Raw genomic sequence first — 25,526 nt, 5'->3', positions numbered from 1 at the left:
ATTTCTTTTGTTATGCAAAAGCTTTTAAGTTTGATTAGGTCCCATTTGTTTATTTTTGCTTTTATTTCTCTTGCCTTGGGAGACTGGTCTAAGAAAATATTTCTATGATTTATGTCCAGGAATGTTTTGCCTGTTTCTCTTCTAGGAGTTTTATGGTGTCATGTCTTAATATTTACGTCTTTAAACCATTTTGTATATGGTGTGAGGGAGTGTTCTGATTTCATTGATTTACATGTAGCTGTTCAGCTTTCCCAACACCACTGTTGAAGAGACTTTTTTTCATTGTATGTCTTGTCTACTTTGTCATAGATTAATTGACCGTAGATGTATGGGTTTATTTCTGGGCTCTCTATTCTGTTGCATTGATCAATATGTCTGTTTTTGTGCTAATACCATGCTGTTTTGATTATTGTAGCTTTGTAATATTGTCTTAAGTCTGGAAGAGTTATGCCTCCAGCTGTTTTTCCTCTCAGGATTACTTTTTCAATTCTGGGTCTTTTGTGGTTCTGTATAAATTTTAGGATTATTTGTTCTAGTTCTGTGAAAACTGAGACAAACAACAATGAAAACACAACTTACAAATGAATGGGATGCACCAAAGCAGTTCTAAGAAGTTCTCAGTGATACAGGCCTTCCTCAAGATATAAGAAAAATTTCAAATAACCTAACCCACCACCTAAAAGAATTAGAAAAAGAAGAACAAACAAAACCCAAAGTCAACAAGAGGAAGGACACAATAAAGGTCAGAGAGGAAATAAATAAAAAAGAGATCAAAACAACAATAGAAAAGGTCAATAAAACCAGGAGCTGTTTTTTTGAAAAGATAAACAAAATCAACAAACTTCTTGCCAGGCTCACCAAGAAGAAAAGAGATACAACCCAAATAAACGAAATAAGAAATGAAAGAGGAGAAACAACAACCAGTACCATGAAAATACAAAAAATCATAAGAGAATACTATGAACAGTTATATGCCAACAAATTGGACAACCTAGAAGAAATGGACAAGTTTCTAGAAACATACAGCCTGCCAAAACTGAATCAAGAAGCAGATAACTTGAAGAGACTGATCACTAGAAATGAAATAGGATCTGTAATTTAAAAAAACTCCATGCAAACAAAAAGTCCAGGACTGGATGGCTTCTCTGGGGGATTATACCAAACACACAAAGAACTTCTACCTATCCTTCTCAAACTACTCCAAAAGATTGAAGAGGGAATGCTTCCAAATTCATTCTATAAAGCCGTCATCACTTTGATACCAAAATCGGACAAAGACACTACAAAAAAAGAAGATTACAGGCCAATATCATTGATGAATATAGATGCAAAAATTCTCAACAAAATATTAGCAAACTGAATCCAACAATACATAAAAAGGATCATACTCCATGGTCAGTTGGATTCGTTCCAGGGTCACAAGGCTGGTTCAACATATGCAAATCAATCACTGTGATACATACACCACATTAACAAAAGAAAAGAGGAAAACCACATGATCATCTCAATAGACACAGAAAAAGCATTTGATAAAATTCAACATCCGTTCTTGATAAAAACTCTCACTAAAGTGGGTATAGAGGGAACATATCTCAACATAATAAAAGCCATTTACAACAGACCCACAGCCAACATATCAATAGTATTCAGTGGTGAAAAGCTGAAAGCCTTCTCACTAACTTCAGGAACCAGACAAGGATGCCCACTCCCACCACTTCTATTCAACAAAGTATTGGAAGTCCTAGCCACAGAATTCAGACAAGAAAAAGAAATAAAAGGTATCCAAATTGGAAGGGAAGAGGTAAAATTGTCACTATTTGCAAATGACACGATACTCCATATAAAGAACCATAAAGACTTCACACAAAAACTATCAGAACTAAAAAATAAATTCAGCAAGGTAGCAGGATGCAAGATTAGTATACAGAAAATGTTGCATTTCTTTATACTAACAGTGAAATACCAGAAAGTAAAAAAAAAAAAAAAAAAAAAATTCCATTTAAACTCATGTCCAAAATAAAGTACCTAGGAATAAACTTAACCAAGGAGGTGAAAGACCTATATGCTGAAAACTATAAAACATTGATAAAGGAAATTAAAAATGATTCAAAGAAATGGAAAGATATCCCATGCTCTTGGATTACAAGAATTAATATCGTTAACATGACCATACTACCCAAAGCAATCTACAGATTTAATGCATTCCCTATCAAAATACCCATTTCTTGTTACTTCTGAAGATTCCAGCCCTGTTATTTTGTACAGTGTTCTTCAGTTTGGGTTTGTCTGCTCTTTCCTCATGATTAGATTTGGATTATGCATCTTTGGCAGGAGTATCACAGAACTGATGGTGTGTTCTCCTTGCATTCTGTCAGGTGGAGCAAATGATTTGTCATTATTGATGATGCTTACTTTGAGCAGGTGATTATGGTAGTGTCCACGGGCCTCCTCCCTGTGAAGTTAATCTTTTTCCTTTAATGAGCCTTTTGTGAGGAGGAACTTTGAGACTATTAAGTATTGTATTCCTCTTCAAACTTTAAACTTACTCATATGTTGGATTTCTAGTCAGTGGGTTGTAATCTGTTCTTCCCATTTTTTATTTTGAAGCTGGTCCTGGATTTGACCAGTGGGAATTCTCTCAGCAGTGGTTTCTGTGTCCTTTGGCATGTCTCCATCACACTTAGAGCACCTCCTTATTTTCTTCCCCACACCATGTTCCAGGCTCATCTTGCACTTTCCCTGCTCCAGCCCTAAAGTCAGCCATTTCTTCAAGGTGTCCTGGTTCCTTTTAGTTGAGAATGCTATTTAGAAGCCAGAATCTGGGTACTAGATTTGCTCATTGCTGCTGGGGGATGGCTGTCCCTAGGCCCTCTCAGTGGACAGAGTAGGGAATATGTTTATATGCATACATACGTATACATGCACACACATTTACATCTATAGATTGAAACCATGAGTTCATACAGATATCTCCAATTCCATTTCAACACTACAGGTTTCATTTCAGCTTATTCACTTTCCATATTTCTAACTCCCTTTTCTGACAGTGAAAAACCTGGGTTCTATTATCCTTAATGTATTTATTGTCAACCCTTGAACTACATGGGTTTGAACTATGCAGGTCCACTTATATGCAGATTATTTTTCAATAAATATACAGTTGACCCTTCATTTCTATGTGTTCTGCATCTGTGGAAAAGGAGGGCCGATTATGGGACTTAGCATCCTCAGGTATGGGTTCTGAGGTGGGTTCTGGAACCAATCCCCCAAGGATCCCAAGGGACAACTGTACTTATCTGATCAAACTCTCTATGTGTAACCAGTCTTCTATTATCAACACCACCACCACCACCTTGATCATGTGATTGCCTGTCTCATCCCACTTGGGCTGTGACAACCCATACCAGGTCACTCACACACAGACACTTGTCCTTACTCTGCTTGCATTCTGACTCCTGACATAGGACAACCCTTTTATACTGAAACCCTCCTCATGCTGGTTGACCTTTAGTACCCTGCTCTGGGGCTTCATTTTATTAAATCTTGATCCTTGAGGATACATTTTTAGAATGTTCTGTATGATGAAATGGGAAGTCTCCATTAAGCTCTTTTGCTGTATACTAAGGTACAGTGGTTGCCTTGAGGGAAACCACCTGTGCCGATGTTTGAATTGTGAGTTAAACTAGCTGCTTTTTTCATGGAACACAGTTTTGGTTTTGGTTTTGTTTTTTTTTCCCTTGGAAGAATGAGACAAACTATGGTTCTTTAGGCTTGGGTATTTGGAAAACATTTTCTTGTAAATGAGCCTGTCACTTTAAGAACAACTGAAAGTATTTGTTGCCAATGATAAAATTCAAAATTTTAAGTAAAAATTAGAATTGTATGAAGCTTATATCTATTATTTTGAGATTTACAGCTTCCCAATAAATAAAAAAATTTCTGGTGAGGTGATATTATTAACGTGATTTTTTGATATCATGTAATGAAATATGTCAACATTTCAAAGATCTGCATAACTCAGTGAACCACTGTTTTTCAGATAACCAGTACATAGTACAAAATTATGCATGGATAAAAAATCATCCAAAGTGCAATGGATTTTAATGTAATGTAGTATGAAAAGTTCACCGGTATGGTTGCATATTCCACATTGGAACTAATCTTTAAGAAACCACCACGTCTCAATTTTTACTGTAGTATCAAAGAATAACACCCAAAATTACCTGAACAGGTTCATAGACTATTCTGCCATTTTACAATTACACATCTGTGAGAGGCTGGATTTTCTTCATATCCTTCAACCAAAATAGCATTGTTACAGATTGAATGCAAAAGCAGATGTGAGAATCCAGTTGTCGTCTGTTATACCAGATATTAAAGAGATTTGCAGAAGATTAAAACAATAATTCATTAATTTTTTTGTTTGGGAAAATTTAATTATTTAATATTATTTGTTAACATTTAATGATTTATTGTCAGTTTAAAATAATTAATAAATCTTTAAATTTCTATTTTAATTTCTAATGTGGTAAATATCAAAAGATATAACCCACATAAACAAAACCTCTTTTGGGTTCTCAGTGCTTTTTTTTTAAACATCTAAAAAGAAGTTAAACCTGTATTCATTTACTAACACTGTTAAGCATAACACTTAACATTCAAGTCCAGGTAATTATAATACAAGCCCAATTCAATTTTTTTTTTTTTCCTGTATGCGGGCCTCTCACTGTTGTGGCCTATCCCGTTGCGGAGCACAGGCTCTGGACGCGCAGGCTTAGTGACCATGGCTCACGGGCCCAGCCGCTCCGCGGCATGTGGGATCCTCCCAGACCGGGCCACGAACCCGTGTCCCCTGCATCGGCAGGCGGACTCTCAACCACTGCGCCACCAGGGAAGCCCCCAATTCAAATTTGTTGACCTATTTGTTGATGCTAAGTTGTACAAAACTGTACTCCTTTTAGTTGACATTTGGTCATCTCAAAGTAGTTGTAATATTAGGTTGGTCAATTTAAATACTGTGGCTTCCTTTTGGATATACACAGTCTTTACACCCAAATGTAAATGTATACAAAGCAATAAGACATTGTTAAAAGAGCAATAGTTAGTGCAGTTTAATTCATGATTAAAATTACTTCCCACAATCACATCCACAGTACTCATCCACCATTTAATAGCTCAACCAAAATATTATACAATCACCAATAGGCAAAAATACTAGATTTGTATATTTTGTATTTCAAATATACTTATGCATGTGCAAGCAAGGGATTTACCAATATTTAAGAGTATAAGAGATACTGAGACCAAAAAATTTGAGAACTACTTCTCCAGGGTGTGGTTCTTACTTTCAATATATGGCCTTTGAGAGGCATCAGATAAATGCTTGAGGGTGTTCACTGAGGTCTTTCCATTCAGGTTGGGTTGGCACTCCAGTGTACAACCTCTAGAATCTCTGAGAGTACCCCAGTCACATTGTGGAGAGGCATCTTGTGGATGCATAACGACATTCGGTTACAGATCCAAGGGAGAATCCCTGTATAGATTCCCGGAACTTCTTTGCATGACTTCTTTCTCTGATAAATCTTGAACCACAAATTCCAGTCACCTGAGCAGCCCTGAACTCAGATCCTAATATCCTTTGCCCAGTGACTTGACTAGTGGAAGGGCACATTTTGGTTTAAGAGATCATTTACACAGGAAGATGAGGGACTTGTTAAAGTGATCTTTGTGGAATCCTCCAGAAAACTGTCATATGAGAACATTAATATCACAAGAACTGAAAAATCAAAGCTGAGTTTGTTGTTGGACAGGGGAGAGGCTTGTGCTTAGGAATTCAGTAAGTCTCCTGATTGAGTTCACTTATGGGTATTCTTTTCAATTTGTCTTTATTTCTACTATAAAGGGCTTTTTTCTGGTAAAGGCAATAAAATGTGTGGTTTTCTTGTTTTCTTTCAGAGTTGGAGTCAACATATGAGACCAAAAATACATTTGCAAAAAAGGACATTTTTGAAATAAATTTTCCCCAACAGGAGATAAAGGAAAGAAGTAAAACCCTTGGCTTTGAGGCATTCCTTTTCAAAAATAATTGGAAGTGTAAGAGAAGATTTGAGGGCCTCCAGGGACATCAAGAGGGATACTTCAATCAAATGATAATCAGCTATGAAAAAGTGCCCACTTACAGAAAACATAAATCTCTTACTGCACATCAAAAAATTCATAATCAAGAGAAACCCTACATTTGTAAGGAATGTGGGAAGGCTTGTAGTCATGGCTCAAAACTTGTTCAACATGAGAGAATTCATATGGCTGAAAAACATTTTGAATGTAAAGAATGTGGGAAAGACTTTTTAAGTGCCTATCAACTCACTGTGCATCAGAGATTTCATACTGGTGAGAAACCTTATGAATGTAAGGAATGTGGGAAGACCTTTAGTTGGGGATCAAGCCTTGTTAAACATGAGAGAATTCATACTGGCGAGAAGCCCTATGAATGTAAAGAATGTGGGAAGGCCTTCAGTCGTGGCTATCACCTTACTCAACATCAGAAAATTCATATTGGTGTGAAATCTTATGAATGTAAAGAATGTGGAAAGGCCTTTTTTTGGGGCTCAAGCCTTGCTAAACATGAGATAATTCATACAGGTGAGAAACCTTATAAATGTAAAGAATGTGGGAAGGCCTTCAGTCGTGGCTATCAACTTACTCAGCATCATAAAATCCACACTGGTAAGAAACCTTATGTATGTAAAATATGTGGAAAGGCTTTTTGTTGGGGCTATCAACTTACTCGACATCAGATATTTCATACTGGCAAGAAACCCTATGAATGTAAGGAATGTGGGAAGTCTTTTAATTGTGGCTCAAGTCTGGTTCAACATGAGAGAATCCATACTGGTGAGAAACCCTATGAATGTAAAGAATGTGGAAAGGCCTTTAGTCGAGGCTATCACCTTACTCAACATCAGAAAATCCATACTGGTGAGAAACCCTTTGAATGTAAAGATTGTGGGAGGGCCTTTAGTTGGGGTTCAAGCCTTGTTAAACATGAGAGAATCCATACTGGTGAGAAATCCTATGAATGTAAAGAATGTGGAAAGGCCTTTGGTAGTGGCTATCAACTTACTCGACATCAGATATTTCATACTGGCAAGAAACCCTATGAATGTAAGGAATGTGGGAAAACTTTTAATTGTGGCTCAAGTCTGGTTCAACATGAGAGAATCCATACTGGTGAGAAACCCTATGAATGTAAAGAATGTGGAAAGGCCTTTAGTCGTGGCTATCACCTTACTCAACATCAGAAAATCCATACTGGTGAGAAACCTTTTAAATGTAAGGAATGTGGGAAGGCCTTTAGTTGGGGTTCAAGCCTTGTTAAACATGAGCGGGTTCATACTGGTGAGAAATCCTATGAATGTAAAGACTGTGGGAAGGCCTTTGGTAGTGGCTATCAACTTCATGTTCATCAGAGATTTCATACTGGCAAGAAACCTTATCAATGTAAGGAATTTGGAAAGACATTTACTTGTGGCTCAAGCTATGTTCAACATGAAAGAACTAATAATAATGATAAACCCTACAAATATAAAGAATGTGGGGAAGTCTTTATATGGACAGCTTACTCAAATAAGACAGTTGATACTGGTGAAACTTTATGATTGAAGAGATGTGAAAGAACATATTTTTGTGTGTGTACAGACAACTTACTTAACATGAGGAGAAGTCTTACTCTTGAGAAACCTTATTAATGTAGGGAATGTGCAAAAGCCTTACCTGTGTATGGACAATTCACTTGATACCAGAAAATTCATACTAGTGAGAAATATTTTGAACATGAGGAATATGAAAAGTCCTTTAGACTTCTGTATGATCTTATTGAACATCTATACTGATGTGAAGCCATTTAAATGTAGGGAATGTGTAAAGATCTTTAATTCATGGTGCAATGTCTCATAAACATTGGAAAAATTATTCTCATTACTCTTTAAGGGAAGGATCTAAATTTAATTTGGTTCGTGCCCTGCGTATCAGAGAATTCATACTGCTGTGAAATCCTGTGAATTTAAGGAATGTGGGAAGACTTGTAGACATGGTAAACATCTTAGAATACATCAGGGAATTCATCCAAATGAGAAATCCTTTGAATTAAAATTGTAGGAAGGCTTTTAGACAAGTGCTACTCAAACTATTGGCCAGAGACTTTTTGCCAGTCCACAGAATTGTTACCTGTCAATCATGAGATAAATGCAGAAAGTGAGAGTAAGTGTCTGGAAACTTTTATAGCAATTTGATATTGCCATAACATCATTATATTTTACAAAAGTATCAGTCGATGAATGATTGGAAATTAAAAACAAAAAGTTTGTCCTTTCCTAGATAATTTGAGAGACAGCATTCACACTTTTTAAAACATGAGACAAGTCGCAATGTGACTTAATTAGAACAAGAAATCCCTCCCTTGTTACCTCCCTGGTTAAAGTAGCAGAATATTCATTCCATAGGAAGATTTGGCTAACGTGGGAATCACAATTTCCTTCTGCGCATAAGAGCATAGAGAATTTATACCAGATATGTTGATTTAGTGAATGTATAGAAGCTTTCCAACACTATTCAGTCTTTGTTAAACTTCAGCAAACTCTTCCTAGAGAATAACCCTGTTAATATCACACATGTAGGAAACACCTTATCTATGGCAGAAGCCATACTTTTTTTAATTTTTCAGTACACGGGCCTCTCACTGTCGCGCCCCCACCCCCACCCCGTCGCAGAGCACAGGCTCCGGATGCGCAGGCTCAGCGGCCATGGTTCACGGACCTAGCCGCTCTGCGGCATGTGGGATCTTCCTGGACCAGGGCATGAACCCGTGTCCCCTGCATCGGCAGGCGGACTCTCAACCACTGCGCCACCAGGGAAGCCCAACCATGCTTATTTTTATCACCATTCTACCTCCTTATTGTGGGATGTTGGGCAAACTGCTTATCCCCTCTGGGCATCATGTTTAAAATGCTCGTGATGGTAGCTCTGTAATAGTGCTGTTGTAGAGATTGGATGGATGTAGTATGGGTCAAATCCTTGGAAGAGTATCTAGTATGTAGCCTGTGCTCAATACATACTATTCTTATTATCATCATCATAAATATTATTACTGGTGAAGTCTTAGGAGAGGAATGCCCATTTCGTATAATTAATTAAGAAAAGTACCCATAACCACTCATCCATTTGAATTTCAGATAGTGCATTCTGGATAAAAGACCTAGTAAAATGTAAAGAATTTGAGAGAATTTTTACTCATAATTTATCCCTTAAGCTGCATCAAAAATTAAGACTAAAAAGAAACATTTTGGATTTAGTAAGTGTTAAGATGTTGGGATTATATACCTGGAGAAGAATCAGAGAGAAATGTGAAGCAGTTTGCTGTAATGAATCCCAACAGACAAGTAGTAATTAAAATTCTCCACTCACTTTTCGAGGTAAATTAGAAATTAAAGAGAACAAAAAGAAAACTGTCCATTTTGGAATTCTTTACCAAAAGTTTATTATGATCATTTTTTAGACATTCAGAAAAATGTAAAGGACAGTATAATGAACATCCATCTACTCTCTACATGGAATCAAGAATTCTAAACATTTGGCCATTTTTGCTTTCTGAATATATATTCACGCATGGCATTCGGTTGTCATGTCTCTAGATTTTAGTCTTGAACAGACTTTTTGAAGATTTCAGGAAAGCTATTTTATAGAATGCCATACATTCTAGATTTTGTTTGTTCTCTCATAGTGAAATTTAATTTGTACCTCTATCCTTCATATCTCTCATAAAATCAAGTTAGAGTTACAGGATTAAACATTTTCCACCAGAACAGTTCATAGGAGGTGACATGTAATTTTATTGAAAGACATCATAAGCAATTAATATCCATTTTCCCCACTATCCTCAATGCTACGTTTGATCATTAAGATGGTGATTGCTGGACTTCCCCAGTGGCGCAGTGGTTAAGAATCTGTCTGCCAATGCAGGGGACATGGGTTCGATCCCTGGTCCAGGAAGATCCCACATGCCACAGAGCAACTAAGCCCATGCGCCACAACTACTGAGCCTGCGCTCTAGAGCCCGCAAGCCACAACTACTGAGTCCATGCGCTGCAACTACTGAAGTCCATGTGCCTAGAGCCCATGCTTCGCAACAAGAGAAGCCATCGCAATGAGAAGCCTGCACACTGCAATGAAGAGTAGCCCTTGTTCCCTGCAACTAAAGAAAGCCCGCATGCAGCAACGAAGACCCAACACAGCCAAAAATAAAATAAAATAAATAATAATTTTTTAAAAAAGATGGTGACTGCTAGAGTTCTCCATTATAAAGATCCATTATACAACTAGTAGGATTAGTGAACCTTGGTCAGCTACTTTTGGGAATGTATAATCATATGTATGTATAAGTTCTGAATCAAAGAGAAAATTGAAACAATTAGAGTTTTTGCAGAAAACAATGATAATGAAATGATTGTATATTGGAGCTTGTAGGATGTCCCTGAAGCTCTACTCAGTGGAAAAGTAATACCATTGTTAATATGTCTTGGAGGAACCAAGATGCATCTGGCCCAGATGGAGGGCCAGAACTATACCTTGTTTCCCCCAGTATCTACATGGTTCCTGTCACACTGAACTAAGAAGCTAGAAAAATAACAAATCCTAAACCAAAATACAGAAGCAATCAATATAGCTAAAATTTGAGATTAATGATTAGGAATTAAAGCAGTAGTCCTTGATCATTATTCCTCTGTGAAAAATCCACTAACCTCAACTAGACTTTGATAAATCTGAACAAGGAAAAATCAAGAAAATTGGCAACATTGTAGAATCATGAATAAGAAAGGAGATATAATTATAGATATGGAGTTTTTTTTTAATTTAAGGCAGTACAATATATTTAAACCTATTTGGACGAATAAACAAAGGAAAAGGCTGAAAAAATTGGTCCAGGATCTCCCTTTTAGAAAAAAACACTTGGAAATTGTCATCTCCTTAGGTAAAAATTTCAAGATGAAAATAGCTAAAAATTTTACTAACTCATCTTACCTGGACAACATAAATCCAGTAACAAAACTAAATGGAGATACCCTCTAAAAAGCAAAAGCTAGATTAACTGAATTTAGGTAAATGTAAAAATTCTAATTAAAATATCAGCAAGCAGGGCTTCCCTGGTGGCGCGGTGGTTGAGAGTCCGCCTATCGATGCAAGGGATATGGGTTCGTGCCCCGGTCCGGGAGGATCCCACATGCTGCGGAGCGCCTGGGCCCGTGAGCCGTGGCCGCTGAGCCTGCGCGTCCGGAGCCTGTGCTCCGCAATGGGAGAGGCCACAGCAGTGAGAGCCCCGCGTACTGAAAAAAATAAAAAATAAAAAAATAATAAAATATTAGCAAGCAGAATCCACATGTAAGATGTAAGATTGTGCAATAGAAAATATATGGGATATCCAGACCCAAAAGTTTCTGGTTTAAATGGAAATATAAGCTAACTGACAAAAAATGGAATCAGCACAACTGTAATTCATTCTGATAGTTTCTTAGACCTGTATGACTCTTAGAGCAGGAAATCACACACAGCGACTTAATTCTAAGATGAATTTTAATATTTAGAAATCAGAAGGCATCTCAAAGTTGGTGGCTTCTCACATTCACTTTCATCTGGGTGGCTGTCATGATTTGGTGCTAGCATCAAAGCATATTAGTTATGATGAAATAGAAGTGTGTTTATATACTCACAGAATTCAACCCTTTAAAAATTACTTATTTCCAAATATCAGTTACATCAAAACTGCATTGAGAAATGTCTGTGGTTCATCTTGGTCATTGTTTTAATCTGCACCCTACCTCTATGTCCATTTTGTGCAGGTAGGCCATCCGTGATATCACTGTACAGTCGTTTACTGGCTAGTGGTTGACAGCATTATTCCACATAATTGCAATTTTAATCATCCAATGTAACACAAAGGAGAATACTTCTGAGTGTTTTAATAGAGTAAAGCATTACCAGTCAGTATTTTACTCCTCCTGGGTGCCGTAGTTGCATGTTAACTAGGAGATGTGGAGATTGTGCCTCGTCCCACCAAGCATTTCTGAAATTGTCTCAAAGATCACCAGTACTTAAAAATACTTGAAAAACAAGGGGAATTCTCTGGTTAAAGAAGCTTATGAAGCAGCATCTTCTAAATCCCCCTTAGGGAATGACCAAAAGCACCTTATCAGTTTATCAAAAGACAAGTGAAGAAAATTGTTCAACTTTGTTTAAATTGGTATATCTCAAACTGTACTATGGAAATACCAATTCTCACGACTTATTAACATCTTAGGGATGTGAAACTGCATTGGGAAATGCTGCCATAACTAAAAGAGAGTTTGTAAAGTTGGAAATTTCAGTCACCAAGTCTGATTGTTAGCTGACAGGATGACAGCATCATGCTCTCAGTTAGTTGCCTTCTAACGTTTTCTCTTAATTTGTGAGTAAAAATCCTTTTGTACCTAAGTAGGCATGGCTCCTGAGTTTTATCAAATGCCATTTCATTATCCCTTTCTGCAGTGGTGTAGTATTTAATATGTTAATGTGATAATTTATACTGACAGACCTTTTGACTTCTTCCCATCCCTGGATATACCCGGGTTAGCCACTGATGTGTGTATGTGTGCGCGCGCGTGTCTCTTTTATATGCACTGCTTGATTTCATTTGCTACTATTTTATTTAGAATTTTTACATCTCATGAGTGAGACTGATAATTGTCTTTTAAAATGTATTTTTGTATGTTTTGTATTGTGATTACTTGTTCTTTAAAATTGCGGGACTGTATTGGCTTGTTTTGTTTTGAATTGGAAACCCTTAATCACTCTTCTAGTTTCATCTGTTGATTTGCTTGTTTTCAAATTTCTACTTAGGACACAACAATTTCTCTGAGTGCCCAGCACAGTTCCTCTAAAGAACCTTCATAGCCGAGATCCACATAAAAGCATCATTCCAACACTGCCTCTCATTGAAAATCCTTCATTATATGTTCTTGGGTATGCTGTGTTGGGAAGTCAGAGCTCCTTATAGGACTGTTATGACCAAACTTGTCCATGTCTTTCAGAGCATACATGTACACATTTCTTTCTCTATATACTGGAAGTGAAATTGCTTCGGTTTGGTTATGAGTATGCCTGTGTTCAGCTTTAGTAAGTTTAGTTCTCCTAAATAGATTTCCAAACAGATATACCAACTGGCACTCCCACCAGCAGTGTGTGTTTGTATCCTTGACAATACTTGGCATCGTCAGTTTAAGATATATATATATTTTCTGCTACTCTGGTAGGTATATAGTGGCATCTGATTGTGACGATTGTGGTTCACATTTCCAATTTTCTTATTGTTTATTGGCTATTTGAATATTTTTGCAATATCTCTCCTTGCTCATACATCATTGGATGCATTAGGTTTGTCTAGTTTCACAAAGTATCTGTACAATTTGTAGGACAGCATTTAACACCTAGGCCATTCTGTGTGTGTGTTCATCCCCCACCAGACAGCTGGTTGATGGCTGTGATGGAATCAGCTTTGTCTCTGCATCTCCAGCTCCCAGTATGAACCATGTCCTTTAGTTGTTTGTTACAGTTAGGATATACTAATCAGAAATTAAAATACCAACCTGGCTGAAGAAATGAGAAAGTATGTTGAGTCATATAACAGGCTTTAAAAGGGAGAACCAGCTCCAGAGATTTTTGATTCATTAGGAAAATGAAATATTCAGAGACTCAGATTCTCTTTCGTTTTCCACTTTGTATTCCCCAGTGTTGGCTGCTACCATGACGGCTGATTTTGGGACAGCCGTCCCAAAGGTTTTGGGACATTCTACACAGCCATGACAACATCCAGAGGTAAAAATAGGAGAGATCATTTTCTGTTCTCTCTCTTAGGAGCAAGGAAACATTTCCCATTAGCCAACGGTGTACGTCTGCTCTTAATTGCTAAAATGGGTCATGGGTAGTTTCTGACATAATCACTAATGTTACTTTAAATTGGTCACAGACTCTTGAATGTTTTATTTAAATAAGAAATCTAGCAGACCCATGCATTTCATTAACTTTTCATGCATGTATATATAATGAAAGAAACACCAGAACAAACCAGATCCTTTATTTTAACAAAAATTTTACACGTGTACATTTCATAAAACATGACAATTTAAATTAAATGTATGTATGATTAAGACCACCAAACATAATTACAGACTCTTGAGAGGTTAATGTTTATTTCAAAAAGACAACAAAAAATCTGAAGTATTAAAGTCTATTTTATTAGTGAGAACATTTACTAGGAGCTTTTTATTATCTGATTTTTTGTAGCTGTTGGGGACAGGGGAAATATTATTGGTCCATCTTTGTAAGGTATGTTTTCTCCCAGAGTCAGAGGAGGCTACTCTTTCAAATTTAACTCCTGGAATTCTGTTAGCTTCAAAACTAAAGAAGGCCAAATTTTATAATGTGGAAATAAAACAAAGGTGTAACTGGAATTTGGGGGATATATTTACCCAGTTCATTTTTATAACACACACACAGTGCTAAATTCAAAAGAAACAAAAGTCTTATTCTTTCCCCTTTCCCCAAGCTACACAATGATGCTCTTTAGAGACAACCTCATTTTTCAGCTTCTGTATTCTTGGGGAGATATTCTATATAAATAGCAGACTATATTGCCTCAGAGTAGACATTCAAGATTTGAAAATATTTCTTTAATACCTCATAATTCAGTGTCAGTCATATACCATTACTACGGATTTCACCAGTCAGATTTTTAATTCAATTTACTTTCGGTATACCTGAGTGTTTCCTGTGGAGGAAAAGGTCTGCATCGTCTTTGGCCACAATTTTAAAATATGATCCACTCTGGGCTGGTTGCCCTCTGTGCCTGGTGCACAAGAGATACTGTAATCTCCTCCACCACCATCACTATAGAGATTCTTTTCACTTCTCTCCTATATTGAATTTCTAGTTTTCTACTCTTTCACCTGGTGGAAAACTTCCAGTTGCTTTCTTAGAAGGGGTGCTTTTTGAAATAACTCATGCGGTTAAAAAGGTTATTCTCCCCTTCTGTTTCTGATGTCTCATTTTGGCCAGCAGGTTCTTAGGTATGTTCTTTTCATGGTGCACGGCAGAAGCACAAAAGGCTGAGCCAAAGCATCTTTAAAGTCTATACACCCATCCTGATCAGCCCACATTCTGTTGATTAGACAAGTCAAATGGACGAGTCCAATATTAACAGCAGGGGTGAGCCATGACAAGGGCACCTAGTAAAGGAAGAATTGTGGAAAACCGCTATAAGCTACCAGACTCTTAACAACATAGCTGGCATCCCTGTGCATCAGCACAACCATTACAGGGTAACTGAGCAGTAGTTAATAATTTCAAAGATGATAATTTACCTCCATGACATCAGTCAATAGAAAAATATAAACCTTTCCTATAACCATGCTTATAGTTGCTATACGAATTTATAAATTTATATTTATTTCTTTTAAAAATAGTGAAAAATTCAGCAAATTATTCTATATTAATATGGTTTAAAGTGAGTCTTATGATGACGTGGCAGAATGATTAAAGTCAACAGTATGTCAGTTTATGAATAATTGTGGAGAAAATTACAGGAGAAAAAGAAAATGTGACAGAACTCTACATTAAGATGCTTTTTAATATCCCAAGTTAAGGAGATTTCTTCTTCATACAGACTTCCTGAATATGTGACCCCCACCATGTGAGCACAATTTGACAAAGAAATAAAAGGTATGGGCAGGCAAATGGGTATTCTTACTTCGTGGGTTTGTCTCGAAACAGGGAACACCTTTGAATGACTATTATCTGGACCACAATGCTGGACGGGGAGATGCTCTAACAAAAGGCCGTACAGAATCCCACCAACAACCTTTTAAAAGATGGAGGCTGTTGGAAGAGGTCATCAGGAGGAAGTGACCGCTGGTTGACCTGCAAACTGGATCCTGGCAATTGGAGACTCCTCCCTACTCCCTTCCTTGGAATGTACATTCTGCCCAACGTTCTCACACTAGGAGTCATTCCAAGCATGCATCCTTGAGGTGCTAATGTGTTGTTGAGACCATCTGGACAGTATATGTGACTGAACCCAGATACAGCCACTATATAAACTTCTAAGATTCTGGCAGGTGGGTGTAGAGATTTACTCACTTAAAGCAGCTCAAGACAAGCCTCCTATGTAAGTGCCCTTGCTTATTAACACTGCCACCTACCAATCCGGAGTGTTCTGCTTCTTCTATTGGTCTCTCCTTGCCCTCCATGTATGGGGGCCAGTTTTGAATTAAACCTGGGGACTTCTCTGAGTTTTCAAACCAACACCAAGAAGGGAAAGTGCTTGGAGACTTTAAGAGGAACTGGAAGAGGGTCAGAGGTGCAGAAGCATCATTCCTGGTTGTGCACTTCATCTCCCCTTCCCTTAAAGCTTAGTTCTGATTTAAATGTCATTTGCCTGGGTCCCCTCCCTTAAGAGTTCCCTCAGACAACTTCTGTAGGTCACATACAGTGGATGTCTGAGCCCCAGCATAGCTGAGATTTCTTTCTTTTGCTCTTCATTAGGCTGGGTTCTGCAGAGAAACAGAACCAATAGGTGATATAGATATAGATAATATATACATACATATATCTACCTATATATAGACCATATATAACCATATAGATAGATATATAGATAGATAGTTATTGGGTTGTCCAAAAAGTTTGTTCACTTTTTCCTTACACCTGAATGAACATTTTGGCCAACCCAATGTTATAAGTTATGGAGGCCAAAAAGTCCCAAGTTCTGCAGCTGACAAACTGGAGACCCAGGATAGCATAGTCCCAGTCTAAGTTTGAAGGCCTGAAGACCAGGAGAGCCGATGGTGTATGTTCCAGTTGGAGTGTGAGTGTGAAAGCAGCAGAAGACTGATGTTGCAGCTCAAAGACAGAGAGGAAGAATTCTCTTCGCTCAGTCTTTTTATTCTATTCAGGCCTTCAACGGATTGGGTGAAACCCACATCAGGGAGGACAATCTGCTTTACTCAGTCCACTGATTTCAAATGTTAATCTCATCCAAAACACCCTCAGAGACATACGAGATAGAGTTTAACCAAATATCTGGGCACCCATGGCCCAGTCAAGTTGACCCATAAAATTACCCATCACAGCTTTCATATAATAGGAGCTAGAGCAGAACATTCTGTTGGTGTCCCACCCAACAATCCCTGCCTGTTTTACTCCAGCGAAAACATGCCAAGGAGGGCGACTGAAAATATTATGTTTATGCTTTTCATGTGTGAGGCACAGAACTAAAAGATTCGTATAATTATCTAATTTAAATCTAGAAACAAAACCCTATGTGTGTGGTAGTAAGTAATATTGCCACTATACCAATAAAGAAAACTAAAGCTTATGCAAGTGAAACAACTTGTCCAAGATTCCCCACCTTCTAAGTAGGATGACATGGATTTGGTCTGAGAAGGTTGTGTTTCAGTGCCTTCAGGGCTTAATTACTCTGTATTATATAAATATTGAAGAAGAAATTATTATCTACTTAAGAGCAAAGATGCCTGAATTTCAAAGGTTTTATAAACCAGTCAGAATTAGTGTCTAATATCAAATGTACCTTTACAAATACTGTGTTTATATTAGACATTGGTATTTTAGGGCATATCTATAATTTTTACAAAATTGCAGAGACATTGCATTTTTGTATGTAATCTGTTTATTTTCTCAAAATCTTGTGAATATCAGGAGAAAAGACAGTCTCTTCAATATTGGTGCTGGGAAAATTGGACAGCTACATGTAAAAGAATGAAATCAAAACATTATCTAACACCAGCTACAAAAACTAACTCAAAATGGATTAAAGACCAAAATGCAAGACTGGGTACTATAAAACTCCTAGAGGAAAACAGAGGCAGAACACTCTTTGACATAAATTGCTGCATAATCTTTTTTTGGATCCGTCTCCTAAAGCAAAGGAAATGGAAGCAAAAATAAACAAATGGGACCTAATTAAACTTAAAAGCTTTTGCACAGCAAAGGAAACCATTGATAAAAAGAAAAGACAACCTACTGAATGGGTCATATTTGCAAATGATATGACCAATAAAGGGTTAATATGTAACATATATGTAACAGCTCATATAACTCATCATTAAAAAAATGATTAAAAACTAGGCAGAAGAACTGAATAGACATTTTTTCCAAACAGAAAATATAGATGGCAAGCTGGCACATGAGAAGACGCTCATCATCACTAATCATTGGGAAAATGCAAATGAAAACCACAATGATATACTACCTCACACTGGTCAGAATGGCTATCATCAAAAAAAACCACATGATGGTGAGGATGTGGAGAAAAGGGAACCCTCATACACTGTTGGTGGAAATATAAATTGGTGCAGCCACTGTGGAAAACAGTATGGAAATTTCTCAAAAATCTAAAAATAGGACTACCATATGACCCAGCAATTTCATTCCTGGGTATATATCCAAAACAAAAAACAACAAAAACACTAATTCGGAAAGATAGATGCACCTCAAAGTTCGTAGCAGCGTTATTTACAATTGCCAAGGTATGGAAGCAACCTAAGTGTCCATAAACAGATGAATTGTTAAAGAAGATGTGATATATATATATATACACATATATATATATATACACACACACACACACACACACATATATATAATGGAATATGACTCAGCCATAGAAAAGAATGAAATTTTGCCATTTGCAGCAATATGGATGGACTTGGAGGGCATTATGCTAAGTGAAATAGTCATACAGAGAAAGCAAATACTGTATGATGTCACTTATATGGGGAATCTAAAAAATACAGCAAACTAGTGAGCAAAACAAAAATGAAGCAGACTCACAGAAAAGGAGAACAAACTAGTGGTTATCAGTGAGGAGAGGGAAGGGGGGAGGGGCAATATAGGGGTAGGGGGAAAAGGGTTATTATGGGATTGCATGAAATTATGTCTGTGAAACTTTTGAAAATTGTAAAGCACTATAGAATTTAAAGAACCATTCAATAAAAAATCAATTAAAAAAATCTTGTGACTATCAGTCATTATATCTGTACATAATTATTAATGCCTACCAAGTTTTCCATTTTTTGAAACATAATACTTTATCTGCCTATACATAATTGTGATTATTGATCATTTCCAAACTTTGTTAATATAAATAATCCCATAGAAATATACTATTTTCTCTCTTAAGTTTAACGATTACCATGAGATACATTCCTATAGATGGATTGCTGGATTTAAAAACATGCTTACTTTTAACAAAAAGAATAAAATACCTAGGAATAAACCTACCTAAGGAGGTAAAAGACCTGTACTCAGAAAACTATGAGACACTGATGAAAGAAATCAAAGATGACACAAACAGATGGAGAGATATACCATGTTCTTGGATTGGAAGAATCAATATTGTGAAAATGACTAAACTGCCCAAAGCAATCTACAGATTCATTGCAATCCCTATCAAATTACCAGTGGTATTTTTGACAGAACTAGAACAAAAAATCTTAAAATTTGTATGAAGACACAAAAGACCCCAAATAGCCAAAGCAGTCTTGAGGGAAAAGAATGGAGCTGGAGGAATTAGACTCCCTGACTTCAGACTATACTACAAAGCTACAGTTTCAAGACAATGTGAAGGGCTTCCCTGGTGGTGCAGTGGTTGAGAGTCCGCCTGCCAATGCAGGGGACACGGGTTCGTGCCCCGGTCCGGGAAGATCCCACATGCCACAGAGTGGCTAGGCCCGTGAGCCATGGCCTCTGAGCCTGCGCGTCTGGAGCCTGTGCTCCGCAACGGGAGAGGCCACAACAGTGAGAGGCCCGCGTACTGCAAAAAAAAAAAAGACAATGTGGTACTGGCACAAAAACAGAAATATAGATCAATGGAACAGTATAGAAACCCCAGAGATAAACCCACACACCTATGGTCAACTAATCTATGACAAAGGCAAGGATATACAATGGAGAAAAGACAGTCTCTTCAATAAGTGGTGCTGTGAAAACTGGACAGCTACATGTAAAAGAATGAAATTAGAACACTCCCTAACACCATACACAAAAATAAACTCAAAATGGATTAGAGACCTAAATGTAAGATCGGACACTATAAAACTCTGAGAGGAAAACATAGGAAGAACACTCTTTTATATAAATCACAGCAAGATCTTTTTTGATCCACCTCCTAGAGTAATGGAAATAAAAACAAACAAATGGGATCTAATGAAACTTAAAAGCTTTTGCAAAGCAAAGTACAATCAAGAAGAAAAAACAACCCTCAGAATGGGAGAAAATATCTGCAAACGAATCAACGGACAAAGGATTAATCTCCAAAATATATAAACAGCTCATGCAGCTCAATATTAAAAAAACAACCTAATGAAAAAATGGGCAGAAGACCTAAATAGACATTTCTCCAAAGAAGACATACAGGTGGCCAAGAAGCACATGAAAAGCTGCTCAACATCACTAATTATTAGAGAAATGCAAATCAAAACTACAATGAGGTATCACCTCACACCAGTTAGAATGGGCGTCATCAGAAAATCTACAAACAGCAAATACTGGAGAGGGTGTGGAGAAAAGGGAACCCTCTTGCACTGTTGGTGGGAATGTAAATTGATGCAGCCACTATGGAGAACAGTATGGAGGTTCCTTAAAAAACTAAAAATAGAATTACCATATGACCCAGAAATCCCACTACTCGGCGTATACCCAGAGAAAACCATAATTCGAAAAGACATATGCACCCCAATGTTCATTGCAGCACTATTTACAATAGCCAGGATATTGAAGCAACCTAAATGCCCATCGACAGACAAATGGATAAAGAAGATGTGGTACATATATACAATGGAATATTACTCAGCCATAAAAAGGAACAAAATTGGGTCATTTGTAGAGACGTGGATGGATCTAGAGACTGTCATACAGAGTGCAGTAAGTCAGAAAGAGAAAAACAAATATATATATAACGCATATATGTGGAACCTAGAAAAATGGTAGAGATGAACCGGTTTGCAGGGCAGAAATAGAGACACAGACGTAGAGAACAAACGTACAGACACCAAGGGGGAAAAGTGGCAGGGGTGGTGGTGGTGGTGTGATGAATTGGGAGATTGGGATTGACATATATACACTTATATGTATAAAATAGATAACTAATAAGAATTTGCTGTATAAAAAATAAAATTCAAAAAACATGCTTATTTTAAATAAGGATATAAAGTACTCTCTAGAAAAGTTGTATATGAATTATTTACCACCAAAATGAATTAGGAACTAATAGTACATCAAAATTAAGGTACAGTGAACATTATTTTTATAAAAACTTGCTAGTTTTAAGGCCAATATGGCATATCTTATAACGTTTGTATTTAGTTGTCATAAGTTACATATGTTTTCATGTACATTTTTAATTCCTCTTTTATTAAATCTCCATTTCTATCCTTGGCTCATTCTTCTTCACATTGGTGTATTCATCTGTATATTGTTATATAAAAACATTATTCAGTCCAATAGTTTGTTTCTCATGTTTGGAACAAAAATTTTCCACTTAATTTGCTTTAACTTTGCTCAAGGGGATATTAAAACAGGAGCTTTACTATTTTCGTAGATAAGTTTGTTTATTATTTACTTTATGTTTTCTACTTGGATGTTATGCAGCCACACCCAGGATTCTGAAAGCTTTCATTTATATTTTATAAATATATTGGTAGTCTATGTTTCTTTCATTGTTTTCTCATTGTGGTAAAATATGTATCATAATGTTTACCATTTTAACCATTTTTAAGTGTACAACTCAGTAGCACTAAGCACATTCACACTACCACTATCCACCCCCAGAACTTTTGCATCATCCCAAACGGAAACTCTGTACCTATTAAACTATAACTCCCCATCACTCCAGCTTCTGTTCCCCCAAACCTCTGGTAACCACTATTCTACTTTCTGTCTCTGAATTTGACTGGTCTATGTACCTCATGTAAGTGGAATCATACAATATTTGACATTTTGTGTCTGGTTTATTTCACTTAGCCTAATGCTTTCAAGGTTTCCATGTTTAAGCATGTATCAAAATGTTACTTCTTTTTTAGGGCTAAATAATATTTCATAATATGTATAAACCACAGTTTGTTTATGCACTCATCTATTGTATACATTTGGGTTTTTTCCACCTTTGGCTATTGTGATATAATGTTGCTATGAACATTGGAGTACAAACATCTGTTCAAGTCCCTGCTTTCAGTTGTTTTGGGTATATACCTAAAAGTGTAATTGTTGGATTACCTGGTAATTTAAAGTTTTGAGGAATCACCATATTGTTTTCCACAGCAGCTGCACCATTTTACATTCCTATCAGCAATGCACAAGAGTTCTAATTTCTCCACATCCTCACCAGTGCTTGTTATTTTCTCATTTATTTTTTAATTATAGTCATCATAATGGGCGTGAAGTGGTATCTAATTGTGATTTTGATTTGCATTTCCCCAGTGATTAATGATGTTGATCATCTTTTCATGTTCTTATTGGCCACTTGTGTATCTTCGTGGAAGAAATGTCTATTCATTTGATCATTTTAAAATTAGGTTTTTTGTCATTGTTGAAGTGTAGAAATTGTTTTTATATTTTGGATGTTAATCTCTTGCCTGATAAATAATTTGAAAATTTTCTCCCTTTTTGAGGGTTGCCTTTTTACTATACTTTAATTTTGAAGTATTTAATTTTGAAGTCCAGTTGATCTATTTTTGTCTTTTGTTTCCTATGCTTTTGGTGTCATGTCCAAGAAATCATTGCCAAATCCAATGTCATGAAGCTTTCCCCTTGTGTTTTCTTCTAAGAGTGTTACAGTATTAACTCTTACTTTTAGGTCTTTGATCCATTTTGAGTTAATTTTTGAATATGGTCTGAGGTAAGGGTCCAACTTCATTCTTTTGCATATAGATAACCAGTTTTCCCAGCACTATTAGTTGAAGAGACTCTTCTTTCCCCATTGAATGGTCTTAGCCCCTTGTCAAAATCAATTGACAATAAATGTATGAGTTTATTTACGGGCTCTCAATTCTATTCCATTGACCTGTATGTCTGTCTTTATGTCAGTAACACAGTTTTGATTACGATACCTTTGCAGTATAAGTTTTGAAGTCAGGATGTTTCAAACTTTGTCCATTAAAAAAAAAAAACCCACATGAGTTTCAGCTTGTATTCAGTGCGTGTTAAGTGCATGGCTTTTACAATATGCTCATTAGATCAATATGTTTAGCTTGCAATTTTTGTCTGCCTGGGCTATCACTTACTGAGAGATATGTTAAATCGTCCACTATGTGTATAAATTTGTCTCTCCTTGTGCTTCTGGCCTCATTTTCCTCTCCAGGGCCATTCATTTTGTAACATCTCATCAGAGTTGACTTTTCAGTTTCCTTTTTCAGTTTTCCCCAGTGCACATTTCTTTAATATTCTTAGATACTCAGCTATCTAAGCATTTGATAGACTATCAGCATTTGAAATAATAATTTCTCTATTTTACTGAGTGAGCATTTCTAAGTATTTTGTAAGATTTTTCAGGTTACCTAGTTTGCCCCAAATAGAAGCCTCCATATTATTTCATGAAGTCCTGCTAGACTCTGTTTTGGTGCCTACCTGCCTCGGCCCCCTTTCATTAGCTCTTAGTTGCAATATGTTATGAGTATCTTTTTATTGGTCTACATTTCTAAACCAACAGGCAGATCTTTGAAGGTAAATACATTTCAGATTTGTCTGTGTGACCCCAGAGAAGGGCTATCTGTAGGATAAAAGAAGGTCCTTGGTCCCCACATGCTGATAGGAAGTGAAATCACAGTGTCAGAGGGTGTGATTGGAACTTGGGCAAATTTAGTAGATGGTAGGCTGGTGGAGGAAGGAATTGAAGTATTTATTTCTGGGCTGGGTGGGAGAAGGGCCAATCATATGTCTACAGGGGTTAATTTGGGTCTGGAAGTTCACAGGAGTATTTATCCCAGGCCTTAGAGCAGAAGCCTTCATCCTTACAGTGCCAGGGATATAAGTCTTATATCTGGTTTTTATGTCAGGAATTCAGCTCAAAACAGGTCAAGGGTGGACATCTTAGGCTAGACCTCAATCCTCAGACTTCTCTGTCAGTCTAGTTTCAATTCTACCTTTTGTAAGAAAAGCTGTGAACTGAATGAATCAGAATATGGCATCTAATAGGCTAGAGTTCTATCTTCATTTTTGAAAGAACCTAGAGTTCCCAAGATTGGAGGTAGGAGTCCAAACTTAATAAGTCCAAATTTCAGAATGGAATTATTGTAAATTGGTCAGTTAGGAGATACAAAACAAGACTGTTCACTGATGGATGTAACTCCCCTTTCTCTACCTGCCTTAAAGCACTGCTCTATTTCAGTTTCCCAAAGACAGGCATGGGGAAACAATCAGTTACTTCAGTTTTAAAAGCCAAGGATAGTGTGGTTTGATAATTCGACTTCTGCCAATGCTCATTGTTTATGTTTCTCAAGCTTAGGAGCGTTTATCTTACTAAGGCTCTTATCTTACAATGTTCTGTAAATTAACTTGGCTGCTCTTCTTCCCCCAGGGATAATCTCAAATAGCATCCCCAATACCTTTTTTTCTAAAGTTCATGCTACCTTTCAAAATGTCATTTAGCATTTTTCTCATCCTACCAGAAAAACATGTCCTAGAAGGAAAATATAAGTATCTCCCTCTTGCAGGTACTCTGAATTTTTGATGAGGTGGGGATGAGTACTTAGGGTACATTCACGGGAAATCTTTGCTCTGCTTTTGATTGAGATGAGATAGGGGGATTTGATGACTATTTTAGTGTATAGCAACCTGGGTGTATAAGCAAAGATTATGTTTGGCTGTGAGTAAGACAGATAGACCCAGAAGGACAGTGGTTCAACCAGGAAAAATTTTCTATGTCACATAAAATTCTGGAGGTTGGAAGTTTAACCCTGGCTTTATGGGTCTGCTCCAAAGCCCTCCAGTGCATCTTATTCAAATCCAGGCAGCAGAATGGAGGCATGGAGGAAGAAAGCAAAGGGGATGAACCAGGCACATTTAAGGAAAGTTCCCCAAACTGCCACACAATTCCAGTTATCTCCAATTGGCCATAATTGAAAATCCATGGACCAATAAATTGGAGAAAAACAATCATGATCCTAAGTGGCTCCAAATGAGCAAATAAAAAAGAGATGGTTCTATTATTATTGGAAGAAAGGGAGATGAATATTGGGAATAATTAGCAGACTTGGCCCCTAATTAAAATACCAATGATGGAACCCAACTTCCTGGACACCAGTACTGGTACAAAATATCTAGCAGGCTGGAATTAGATAACTGAAATGTGGGCTTACAGGTATACCTTACAGTGTTTAAGATCTTTCTGGAATTTTTGGTCTCTCCCATCCTATTGATCACTATGTCCT

General features: G+C 37.0%; 1 protein-coding gene across 1 annotated transcript in view; it reads left to right on the top strand.

Annotated features, from left to right (window-relative positions):
• The window catches only part of ZNF283 (zinc finger protein 283), a 58,301-nt gene that overhangs the window by 10,501 nt on the left and 22,274 nt on the right, over positions 1-25,526 (top strand). Inside the window, exons 5-7 of the mRNA XM_030874024.3 lie at positions 5,956-8,259; positions 13,817-13,902; positions 15,856-16,199. Coding sequence (XP_030729884.1) covers positions 5,956-7,658 — 1,703 coding nt within the window. The 3' untranslated portion in view covers positions 7,659-8,259; positions 13,817-13,902; positions 15,856-16,199. The remainder of the gene's footprint in view (positions 1-5,955; positions 8,260-13,816; positions 13,903-15,855; positions 16,200-25,526) is intronic.

The sequence above is a fragment of the Globicephala melas genome, chromosome 19, assembly GCF_963455315.2.
Source record: "Globicephala melas chromosome 19, mGloMel1.2, whole genome shotgun sequence".
NCBI classification, from domain to species: Eukaryota; Metazoa; Chordata; class Mammalia; order Artiodactyla; family Delphinidae; genus Globicephala; species Globicephala melas.
This window is presented reverse-complemented; position numbering and strand designations above follow the sequence as displayed.